The sequence below is a fragment of the Mixophyes fleayi genome, chromosome 1, assembly GCF_038048845.1.
Source record: "Mixophyes fleayi isolate aMixFle1 chromosome 1, aMixFle1.hap1, whole genome shotgun sequence".
NCBI classification, from domain to species: domain Eukaryota; kingdom Metazoa; phylum Chordata; class Amphibia; order Anura; family Limnodynastidae; genus Mixophyes; species Mixophyes fleayi.
Genome location: NC_134402.1, coordinates 316,295,459 through 316,308,677, shown reverse-complemented (window position 1 = coordinate 316,308,677; position 13,219 = coordinate 316,295,459). Strand labels below are relative to the sequence as shown.

The 13,219-nt window shown below is 39.3% G+C and overlaps 1 protein-coding gene across 1 annotated transcript; it reads left to right on the top strand.

Moving 5' to 3' along the window:
* The first annotated feature begins 1,980 nt into the window (after positions 1 to 1,980).
* Positions 1,981 to 2,928, top strand: LOC142151998 (olfactory receptor 6N1-like). The gene has a single exon (XM_075208212.1). It carries the CDS (start codon positions 1,981 to 1,983, stop codon positions 2,926 to 2,928), a length of 948 nt encoding a protein of 315 aa, XP_075064313.1.
* Positions 2,929 to 13,219: the final 10,291 nt, after the last annotated feature.

Sequence of the window (13,219 nt, the reverse complement as noted above, 5' to 3'; positions counted from 1 at the left end):
CAGTAAACAGTATAGGTATTCTGAGTAACAACAGGCTGCACCATCACGATGTCAGGAAACAACAGGAGTCAGAGGAAATGCTTCCTATCAGGTAGAGAGACCTGATGATCTGACACCCATTAAAGGGAGGAGGACCCTTATAAAGGGAACTGGCTGCTGATGATCCAATCACTGCGGAGCAGAGGTTTTGATGGTTCCCAGGGAAATGCATGCGCAGACCACTAGACAAAATGGCGTCTGATGATAGAGGAACGCCAGGCTGAACAGCAGATAGCGGTAACCAAGGGAAACCAAAGCACACATTGAACCACACAGGGCGAGACTGGTGAGATGCGTGATAAACATGAATTATTTTGTGGAGAAAAATTTTGAAGGACACCCTTTTAATAATCTAATTTATCAGATCTTAATTCTATCGAGCACATGTGCTGTTAGTTGGAAAGACAGTTAAGAACCCATCAATATGTCCAATATGACTGAAGTTAAAACTATTTAGCATGATATTTGGGACTGAATGCCTTCTGAAATCACCAGTATGTCACACCTGGGATTTGTCTGTACCTGGACTGGGTTGTGTCTCTGGAGCTGTATTGGTGGTTACGTGAACAAATCTGGATTGCCTGATTATGTTCCTTCACATGAGAGGGAAAGAGCAGGTGCAGGTGGTGGTTGCTGAGAGTTCAGGTGGCTACTGATTATGAATGGCACTGGAGACTGGCAAGAAGTCAGGAATAGCAATCCGGGGATCAGATCAATTAGTGGAGACCAGGTTGGAACAGGAGTGCTGTACTGGACTAGAACTGGAGTGCTGGAAATGAACTGGAACCGAAGTGCTGGAACCAGAATGTAGCCTGCACTGTCTGAGCAGGAATAAATGAGAAGACTGCAGACTACTGGAAACCAGTGTGGCATTTGAAGAAGCAACATTGCACTGGCAACAGGTAAGTGCTCCAGATAGTCATTTTATTCTATCTATTGTTACCTGAAAAGAGACTGTGGTCAGCTGGGCTGAAGCAGCACTCTGACTGGCTGAAATGGATCAAGTGACTAGATCCAAGATGGCACCACCTAGGAACTAGTTTTGGAGGGAACCCTGAAGTGGAGACTGCTATCCTCTGATTGAAAGTTGCAATCAGCTGAGCTGAAGCAGTACTCTGATTGGCTGAGGGAGAGCAGGTGGCTGAATCCAAGATGGCAGCACCCATGTACTGGGTTTGGCGGGATCTCTGGAGTGGAGGCAGACTGGGCAACATCCTGCAGAGAGATCTGAGACCAGCAGAGCCTGCGGACCGCAGGGACACCTTAGAAAGACAATGAAGGAGTAAGTAACAGGGCCTGAAAGCCTGGTGCATGACACAGTAATTCCGGTAAACAGTAGGCCTCATCAAATGAAATAAGTTATTAGGAATTTTACATCAAATTTTGAGAAAATATAGTAAAATACTAAGTTTTAAATGAGCAAGATGTTAGCAAAATATACTGAATAAATATTATAAATGACACCTGATTTAAATGTGACTTATTTATTTATTTTTTAGAAGAATTGTTGGATAATTCTTACTTTTGATAGCATGCTAGAGTTGATTAATGCAATATTGAAAGATATAAATAATTCAATCTCTACAGATTTATTTGTTATCACTCTGGGACTTAAATGTTTCAGTTTCTGGGGAACATAAAAAAATACCAATATTTAGTATGCATAAATAGTAGTGTAATTATCAAGGCGAAATCTAAGAGCAGAAAGTAATTTACTACTGTAAAATGAGCTTTATTATTTACTTTCAACTATATTTGATTTTAAACAATATAAAACATCATTTTTTAAACAGTTCTTTGTTAGCACCTTGTCACATGGTGCCTAGTTAACATAAAGGGCTTCAATTTATTTTTTGTGTGTTGTAATTGGATATCAACTTCAAATTTTCCAAAGTACTTAATTTTGTATTGAATGATCAGTGCTCAGCTTAGTTTTTAACAATGCCATTTAGTAACCTGACAAGTGATCTAGAGTTCCACATTCTTGGCTTCTCTGTTCTTATGGCTTCACCTATCTTCTCATTTTTAATAATACTGATCATCTACATATTTAATATGCTTGGAAACTCTCTAATCATTGCAGTAATTAAGATGGACTGTAATCTTCACAAACCTATGTATTTCTTCTTGAGCAGTCTCTCACTTGTGGACATGTCCTTTACAACGGTTACTTTACCCAAAACAATGGAGGTGTTTCTGTCTCAGACAAAAAACATTTGCTTTGCATGTTGTATGTTGCAAATGTATTTTTTCTTAGCTGTTGGAGTGACTGAGTCTTTTCTTCTTGCATTAATGTCTTATGATCGTTATCTTGCCATCTGTAACCCTTTAAGGTATAGTGGTATCATGACAAGTAGAGTTTGCATTATTATGATCTTAGGTTGTTGGATGAGTGGTTTGCTCAGTGTTTTACTTCCAGTCATTCTAATCTCCAAGTTGCCATTTTGCCAATCTCATAATATCAATCACTTCTTTTGTGATGTTTCTCCTGTTATTCAGTTATCATGCAGTAACATATCTAAACTTGAGATGTTTATTTTTCTTACAGCTGTTATTGTCATCCTAGGAACATTTTCAGTAATAGTACTGTCCTACATAGGTATAGTAGTGAGTATATTGCGCATTACAACAGCCAGAGGCAAAAAAAAGACATTTTCAACATGCGCTTCTCACCTTACGGTTGTTCTTATTTATTATGGGACCATTATTTTTATGTATGTTCGTCCTAAATCCAAAAGTAACTTAAATATGGATAAACAAACATCAGTGTTTTATTCTGTCGTTACCCCAACTCTAAACCCCCTTATCTACAGCCTGAGAAATAAAGAAGTTAAAAATTCACTACAGAAATTAATCAAGAAAAGGTTTATTGTACCTTCATTTTCATAAGTTATATATGGTTATAGTATTCGGAGCACATTTCTGAAATCTATAATTTCCACATTAGAAAAATCATATATGCTCTAGTGTATAATAAAAAAAAGTATGCAATAGGAATACAGTACTCCTGGCCTTGGGCTATTAAATGTTTTGTTCTGGCTAATCATATCACTATATTAGCCCATTCTGCTTGCTACAAACATGGGTCATGCAAAAATGAAAGAGTCATCATTAAACTTTCTATGGATCCTGAGACTGTAGGCAGTGAAAGCAAATTCTCCCATATTTATACATTCTCCCTGCAGGGAAACATACAAACTCAAAATGAACACTTAAAAAATATCTTAAAGCAAATCTTCAAGAGGATCACAATTAAAATGAAAGTCCAAGAATTACGTTACAATTCTACACACCTTGAATTTAAAATAGCGGAGATTAACTCAGCACATAATAACCTGGTTAACAATAATATGGATTTTGGGTTTAGAGCTCAGTGAAACAATGTACCATGAACAGGTCACAAGATGATCTACAAAAGAATGCACAAGTCCTGATGTCGACATTACTACCCGATTTTACTATAGAATATATTCTGCTGGATTGCACTCACAGATAGCTCTAATCTAAAAACCAAGCACTCAAGACCCCAGAAATGTACTATATTGAGTCTACTTCTATCAAGTCAAATAATGTTTTTTTTATGCAGTATACCTCAATTTGCCTAAAACACAATTTCAATATTTTTAGATCTCTCGCCATCCAAAATAGCTAGGAGGAGGGCGTTTTATAATATAGCATCAATGTTAATGAAATTTCTCACAATTAACGATGGGGATGCCGTATGAAATTATTTGTCCATAGATGTCCATATAATTCCAAACACAAGGAATGACATGTCCCTCATCAAAGATTGTAACTTGTAAATAGCTTTTTCCTGCAGAGATAGCCAGTCAATTAAATTGAGCTTCTGAATTTTGAGTCCCTTAAATTCTAAACTATAGGGATATTTTAAGACACAATGTTTAAAAATGATATGCGTTTGAAAAGAAACTTTATGATGTTGTTTTAATTTACTCTAGAGGCTGGATTGCTTTAAGGAAGTAATTTATTTCACCTTTAGACTTACATTTGAATGGTGGTTCCAGTGAGATTTTCAAACTCTTTTGACATCTATGATTGGGAATAGTGATTCAACGAACTTGCGTCCATGTATATAGTTTTGTTAGACAATCCCTGACTTTTATGGACACATTGCTAAGATTGTTTGACTAAAGTTTATGCACCAGGCACCACTACACGCAAAAAAACTTTACAGTAGACAAATCATAAGGATATTCATACCTAGCAGATTTGATTCCACCTATACTCCTTAATCACAAAGGAACACTTTTTTTTAAATGAGTAGAGCATTGATAGAGGTGAAAACAATCAGGGGCTTGTTGCACATTTCCAAGTATCACATTTTATTTTCCATAACAATCCTAGATATGAAAATGTTTCTCACTTGTGTTCTTCCCTTTTGCTAATAAGAAAAAAACAGGTGCTATAACAATTGTTAGTGATCTACGCTGTTAAAAAAAATATCAGTGCAAGGTTTTTCCGGAGGCACCTCGAGTGGATATTTAGGTTGAATCTGCTCCTTAGTCTAATAAAATACCAGATTTGTGCACATTTTTAAAGACAGTGCAACCCTTGGTATTAATTCATTAAACAGTTAAAGTTCTCAGAATTTGTCAATAGACAATATATCAGTCATGCAAGTGAAGTTCAACCTATGGCTAACATTTAGAATGTAATTATATGTGTGATATTATACTCATAAGTATGCAAATGCCACTAAGGTGTGTGCATGAATAAAAAGGACAGTGACTACATGTTTCTTATTTTTTGGGCATTTTGGATCTCCCTTCTGTAATCTATTCCTGCCCTATCTAATTTATTGCACCCCTTACCCATGCCCCCTGAAAATATTGTACTTTAATAAACTGTTAGTGTCATTTTTTTTGAGAAAAATGGTATGGTTTCTTTTACATATATATATTAGAATACCTGGATTTAAAGTAAATAATCTAGGCAAGTCACATTCTCATTTGCCACTAACATAGCCATAAGAAAAGATTTAGTGCGTTCTTTGTTTATTTAATCTGTTTATTCATGTATTAAAACAAAAGGATGGAATAAGAACTGAGGGCTGAATTAAGCACAAGGAAAATTAAAACCTGAGGATGTGTTCATAACTAAGTTGCACCTCTCTAAAGGGTTAAGTAGCAGGCAAAGCATGTGGGTATACCCACTGATAGTGTTACTGGTGGAGGGCAAAGGATCAGTCTATAAATGTACTTAGCTGAGAAGGAATCTGCATTTTGGATCCAGGAAATTGCTCGCCCACCCTTCTAGATTTGGATGGATCTTTGGCACCAGTACTTGGGTCATGCTCGCCATGAGTGCCTTTTTTTTTTTTTTTTTTTTGACGGTTCCTGGCCTGGTCAGGCTGGTGTAATTTTTGGAAGTCCTGGTTGGTTTGTTTTTGTTTTTGTTAGACAAACAATGTGCAGGCAGTGGCCTCCTCCAACATACAGTTTTTTGGTCCTAAAATAAATGTCTTTATTTTGCCACAATTATGTCTAGTGTCAATTATTTAAGGTAAATGTGAAGAGGGTAAGTGAGGTTATTTAAGATAAGTACATCAACTGTTAAGCATTTTATACAAATAAAATGTTAACTAACCAAGTACATAATTGTCTTAAAATGTGATTTAAATGTGATTCCAGGATTTACCACAACAGAAAAGGACTCTGGGCCTGTTTCAAAGTGGAACACAAGCATAAACTTAACTTGCGATTGAAAACGTTGCATGCAAGTGTATGAGTATTGACGCTGTACTCATTGTTGAAGTTGCGTCCAGGTATGAATGAATATCAGATGCATCCATTCAACCACAGAAACACCCCTGAGACACTTACATCCAACTTGTGAACATGTACAAAAAAACCTTAATTTTATACATTGCAAAAACAATTGCTTTAAATCATCATTTAAACTTTAATAACCAATTAGCAGGAACATCTTCCGAACATGCATACAAAAAAATATATATTTTGTTTTATCTTTGCTATAACATTCTATTCACTTTATCTGAGTGGTCAAAGCTTCAGAAAGCATATGCAAATAATTTGCAACCCGCATCCGTCCCTTTCTCTCTCAGGATGCCACCAAAACTATCATCCATGCTCTCATCATCTCCCGCCTCGATTACTGCAACCTTCTCCTTACTGGCCTCACTCACTCCCACTTTGCCCCCCTCCACTCTATACTCAATGCGGCTGCAAGACTCATCGTCCTCTCACGCCGCTCCTCCTCCGCCTCTCTACTCTGTCTCGCCTTACACTGGCTCCCCTTCCCCTACAGAATCCTTTTTAAACTCCTTACCACCACTTACAAGGCTCTCTCCCAGTCTACTGCCCCTTATATCTCTAACCTCCTCTCCATTCACACTCCTGTCCGCTCCCTGCGCTCAGCCAATGATCGCCACCTCTCCTCCACACTGATCACCTCTTCCCACTCTCGAATCCAAGACTTCTCCCGTGCTGCCCTCCTTCACTGGAACGACCTCCCTCGCTCCATCCGTCTCTCTCCCAATCTGTGCTCCTTCAAACGGGCACTTAAAACTCACCTGTTCCTCAAGGCCTACCAACCATCCATTTAACCTCTCATCTCTTTTGCTCATCCTCCCTTGACCCCTCATCTCTCTCCCCTTTGATTCACTGGCTCCCTTTTGTGCCTGACTTTGTTTACCCTCCCTTAGGATGTAAGCTCGAATGAGCAGGGCCCTCTTCCCTCCAGTCTCCATACCTGTTCTTCTGCTCCATCTCTACTGTATCTGCCCTCCCGGAGTTTCTGAAGTACTGGTACTGTGTGTTTATTGTTCTGTACTGTTCTACCCTGTATAGTCTACTGTATAGTCTACTGTTTGTACTATGTGCGGCGCTGCGGAAACCTTGTGGCGCCCTACAAATAAATGATAATAATAATAATAACCCTCTAATTACAAAAGATTTTTGCTAAAAAAAATTGCTAGTTCACATGTTTATCATCTGTTATTTATACCTGCCCCTCACCTCCGTCAAATAGAACTAGTTTTTCAGCCGTATCTAGAACTACGTCCTAGTCTAAATCCTTATGTGATTGCTCAGGCATGCCCTTACAGTATATTGCCTACGCTAAAATATTCCTTGCCTCCCCTGTCACACCTCTTCAGAGGTAAGGAGTCATAAGTGGCAGCCAGACGGCAGTTGGAGTAACCTGTACACTGGCTCAGTTCTTTGGCCAAGCTCACAATTTTCTTTATTCTCACAAATATAAAGCATTGTGATATTTCTGAATACTACAGAAACTGCCTACTTCATTATCCCCTGACAGGGGCTGGCAATGTATCCTTTACCTCTTCCATTGCCCTGCACTATTTGAATCAATTGTTCCTTTCCACTCTTTCATTACCTACTACAGTAATACGCATTCATTCACATCTCTCACAACTCTCCATCATGCACCTACAAGATATTTCCTCATGCTAAATTCCACACTCTCCACCACTTTACCCACCTCCCCAATTATCCCTTACCGTATTTTCCCATGTATAAGATGCACCTTTTTCCCCAAAATTTTGGGTCTAATAACTGGGTGCGTCTTATATAGGGGTAGTAGCACTTACCATGTCAGATGACTCCTCTGTCCGGTAAAGTCTTCTCTCTGTCTGATCCTGAAAACCCGAATAAGGTCCTCTCTGCGATGTCCAGATGTCCTTTCAGGACCTTGACAAGGTCCTGAAAGGCATCCTTTCAGGACCTCAAGGTCCTGAAAGGACATCCGGACATCGCAGAGAGGACCTTAATCGGGTTTCCAGCAGCAGGATCAGACAGATGAAACAGAAGACTTTACCAGACAGAGGAATTATCTGACAGGGCAAGGCAGAATTCACTATAGCGTTGTCTCTCCTCTGTATAAGCTGCACAAATACTCTGTGAAAAAATTGAGGATAATGTTTATCCTCAATTTTTTCACATTTATATAGGTGCGTCTTATACAGTGGAGCGTCATATACATGGGGAAATACGGTAATTCATTCTCTCTAGTAACTGAAGACAAAGTTTCTACATTCATCTCATCATCTCACCCTACAACCTGTCCCCTCGACCATATTCCCTCCTGACTTCTCCGCTCCTTCTCCTTCAATGCATGCCCTCCTCTAACTCACCTCTTCTACCTGTCTCTTTCCACTGACACATTTCCATCCCCCTTTAAACATGCACTCATCTCACCAATTCTTAAGAAGCCAGCTCTCAATCCAGCCTCTCTCTCCAACTTCCGCCCTATTTCTCTCTTCCCATTTGCCTCCAAACTACTTGAGCGATTAGTGTACAAATGCCTGTCCCACATTCTCTCCTCTCACTCCATTCTCGACTTCCGTCCCCATCATTTCACTGAAACTGCTCTCACAAATTAATTGATGATCTACTTACTACTTAAGTCTAGCGGTCATTTCTCCATACTCATTCTCCTGGACCTCTCTGCTGCTTTTGACATTGTTAATACCCCTCTTCTCCTACACACTCTTCACTCTATTGGAATTCATGATACATTTCTTTCCTGGTTCATTTCCTACCTGCTAAACCACTTCTTTAGTGTTTCTACCTTTGGCAAAGACTCCCCTCCGCTCCCACTATCTGTTGGGGTCCCACAAGCCTCTGTTCTAGGCCCTTTATTTTTTCATTGACCACCTCTTCTCTTGGTGCACCTCTACACTAATGACACTCAAATCTATATCTCTTCCCCTGACCTCTCCTCTTCTGTACTATCTCGTGTAACCAACTGTCTTTCAGCTATCTCCACATGAATGTCCCAATGCTACCTAAAGCTCAACATATCCAAAACAGAGCTCATTATCTTCCCTCCTTCCAGAATCACTACCTTCCCTCAAATCTCCCTCACTGTTAATAACACCACAATATTGCCTCAGTCTCCCAAGACCGCTGCTTTGGTCACACTTGATTCCGCCCTCTGCTTTATTCTTCACAGACAGACTCTCTCACAGTCCTGTTGATTCCACCTTAAAAACATTTCCAGAATACGCCCTTCTTTTACTCTTAATCATTCTCTCATCATCTCTCGTCTTAACTACTGCAGCCTCCTGCTATCTGGCATTCCCATCACCCAAATATCCACACTTCAGTCCATCCTAAATGCTGCTGCGAGACTGATCTTCCTCTCTCACCACTCCACATCTGCTGCACCACTTTGCAAATCCCTTCAGTGGCTTCCTGTGTCCTCCAGAATCCAATTTAAATTACTTATCCTTACCTACAAAGCCATTAACAACACCATCTTTTCATTCATCTCAAATTTTATATCAAAATACTCTCCCTCCCGCCCTCTTAAATCTACCTCTGACCTGCGCCTTGTCTCATCTCTGGTAACCACCTCTCACTCACGCCTACAAGACTTCTCCCATGCTGATCCCCACTTACGGAATTCCCTACCACGCCCAATCAGGCTTTCTTACAGCCTACAATTCTTTAGATGTTCTCTAAAAACCCATCTCTTTTTTAAAGCTTGCTATATCCCTTATGATACTATTGACACTAATACACTTTCACAATCTCCACTCTAAGCCACACTCACTCCTCATGTTTCAACTGTGCCCTCTTTCACTTAGAATGTAAGCTCTCTAATGAACCTCCTCTGGCCGACCACCCAGGATCACGCATGTGCCACCCGTTGCTAAGTAACTGGATGTTACTCTGAGTCCCGGCGGCTGTGTTTCATGTCACCACCACCGCCGGTAATTAGGCTCCGGTCCCTATATATTCTAGCCTCTGGCACCAGACTGGTGCCAGAGTATTGGGTCTCCCTGCTCCAGCGCTCCTTGTACCTTTCAGCGTGATACCTGTGTGTTGACTCAGCTTGTTCCTGATCTGTTTGCTCTTTCTCCCTTGGCTTATCCTGATATCTGTGTTTTGACCCGGCTTGTTGACTTCCCTTTTGGATTTTCCTTTGGTACCTCTCATGTCTTAGTGGTTTGACCCAGATTGCCTGACTCCTCTTCCATCTCGCTTCACTGATTACTCCCTCTGAGGACCGCGACCTGTGTGCCTCCCGCAGCGAACCCCAAACTTCCTTGTGGGGGTCCCTGGCGAAGTCCTGGGGCACGTCAGACTCCGCACCTCTTTGTAGAGCAGTGCTAAAATCAGTAAGCAACATCTCAGCCATCCAAGTACGTGACACATACCCTTTGTTTTTATGTCTGTATATATTTTGCCTACCTTGTCTGTCCTTGTTTTATGTATGTCCTTGTTTTCCCCACTGTACAGCGCTGTGGAGTCTTACAAATCTACAATAATAATAATAATAATAATAATAAGTTGCAGATCTGTTGCAGAAAATGTGCAGTGTAAAAAAAATGCAAATATACGCAACTCTGAAAGGTCTGAGGCTTTCGATATGGGAGCAGGACAGGTGATGATAAAATATTAGCATTGCAATGTGTGTGATGCACTTGAATCAAGCAATATCAAGCAAAAAGAGCAGCTGCAAAACTAATGTAGTGCAAGCAAAGCTGATTGTCAAAAACTGTGTCCAAATTCAATGGAATATGTGCAAAGACAGATTAAGACCTCATGGGGCCTTAGGTAACAAAATGGTTTGGTATATACATAATGTACATTAGTAATGATGATGATTATTATGAACAAAGTTTAGTCATTGTTAGTTTATAGTGCCTCAGGGTTAGGCGTGGGATGCTTTTTCCTTCTCATTTAGAGCATAGTCAAGATCAGTGGTCATGGCTGAAAATGTTACTGTAAGTCCTTCTTCACAGCCACCCCACTAAACCTAAAGCATCAATCAGTTAAACTGCACAGAAAGATATATGGAAGCCATAGAGTACTTAATGCTGCATGCCAACTTTATATCGAGCATGCAGGTAATATTATTTTTGCATTGTAGGAGACAGAACAAAATCACAAAATTGCTGTGTTTTAGTCTGGTGCATATGCAGCAAATCCTTCAATCAGGGCTTCATTGTGCATGCTTAGAAGGGGCCACCACTCTGTTCTTCTGAGAGCAGAGCATGACCTTCAGGAGGGTGACCTGGCATTGATAGGCCCAATACAGGCTGTACCGCCACTTATTTTTTTTACCAGGGATGGTCTCTTTGTGAATTGTGAAACTCATTAAATTACAGCAGCTGGGGCCACCATTACAATCTAATCAAGACATAGACAAAGATAACAGAACTACACTGGTCAGGTCCCCTACAATGGTACCTACTTCACCAACTAGAATTATCTAAAATATCATACGCTCCTAGAGCAAATTGTATGTAAGTGATTATTCTCACTTACACAGCTTCAAGATGCTTACTGGACAATTTATATCTACATGTTTGTTACTCACACAATTTCACCTTTACGATAACTGCATATTGAAGTGTTAAATATGCTTGTTTTTTGGCAGAATTTGTGAAGTTTGTTAGTTAAATAACTGACTATGGCGCTAGATGTCGATTAGAGAGGGGGGTTTGGGGCATGTGCCCCTGTGCCACACACCACTTAATCTGGCTCTGGGCCTAGGTCTCCTACAACATCATATTAAAATGTATAACAATTAGCCTAAAAATTAATAAAGAAATTAACAATTCCATTCTAATCAACCCATTGTCAAATAGGTAGTTACATTTAGTGCGCAGTTTCTCCTTAAGGGACATGAGAGTGAACTATGTTGAACATGATGTTCTGGGTGACATAGTATTTAGCAATGCATTCAGAGAACATGTAAAATATCTGTAAATACAAATAACTAGAGCAACATAAAATAATATATAAATAACAACAGTGATGACACCACAAAACGCTAAGATACCTACTTTATGTGTGCAGCTTCTGCCATGTTAATATAAGCAAGGGGACTGCTCTTAACAGTCATAGAAATGACCATATAAACAATGCAGAAATGCGAGTATAGCAAATTGTGGCATAATAGGTTGTTTGTTATGTAGAACAGTATTGAAGGATCAGCAGCACATTTGATATCATGAAAATCACATACTCTAACTGAACTATTTGGCATGGAAACATCTGCTGACAGTTTTCACGATTTAAATAGACAGACACACAAGAATGTTTATATACAAACATACTCTTTGAAAACAGTATAGAAACTGGAGTATACCTCCAGAATTTAGCATAAGCATTTGATCTACTATCAATCAGAATAAATGTAACATTTGAAAATGCTATTGTGCAATAGTTGATAAATGCTCATTAGGCTACATCATTCGAGTTATTGAAAATTTATTGGCTATCTCCACTTGAACCTATTAAAACAAAAGTCACGGTTAGTTAATGTAATCTCAAAACTTTGATAACTTTTATTAGCATCAATTGAGTAATTTACAAATATCAACAATGATCTTACTGCATTACTCCAGTGAGGTTAAGCAGCACAAGTTAGATTTAAAATAAACTATCAAGAAAACATCATAAGAGCATACATTTTGATCCTATGACAAAATTAAAAAATCAAAATCAAATAATCTTTAACTACTCTGCAGGAGTAGAAGGCTAAAAATCAAAATCAGAAACCCTAAAAGAGACCTGGGGAGACAAAAATTTGAATTCATATGTGAAGACTCCGGGTTTATCTGGCCCAATTCTACCCACTTCACCATGGCTGGTCACACACATAGTCATTGTAAATCAGAAACCCTAAAAGAGACCTGGGGAGACAAAAATCTGAATTCATATGTGAAGATTTCGGGTTTATCTGGCCCAATTCTACCCACTTCACCATGGCTGGTCACACACATAATCATTGAGGCAATTGCAGTTTGAAAAGTACAACAAAACATTTATTGTAATAAAAACAATCACTAAATATCATCATCATCATCACCACCAGTTATTTATATATTATATACAAATGGTAAATAAATGGCAGGCAGGTTTACCACATTACATTTTTTCCCCCAGCACACTGCTATAGCCAGCAACAGATCTGCCATTTCTACTGTAGATAAAAATGCAAAAGTCTTTGTTGCACACATTTGCAAATGTATGTTTAAGCCATCCACCACGCCAAGGCGCTTTTGCTAATAGGATGGTCCTACTCTAAACAATGAGAGTCCCATATATTTGGGCCATACATATGTGCTTTTAAATTGAGAGCCAACTTACCAAAGAGGTACCCCAGAAGCCTCTAAACAGCAATTCAGTGCCAGTACCCCCTCTCAGCTACTGACACCAAC

Excerpts from the sequence above, each read along its gene's own strand:
- LOC142151998 (XM_075208212.1), top strand. The coding sequence starts at position 1,981 with ATGCCATTTAGTAACCTGACAAGTGATCTAGAGTTCCACATTCTTGGC.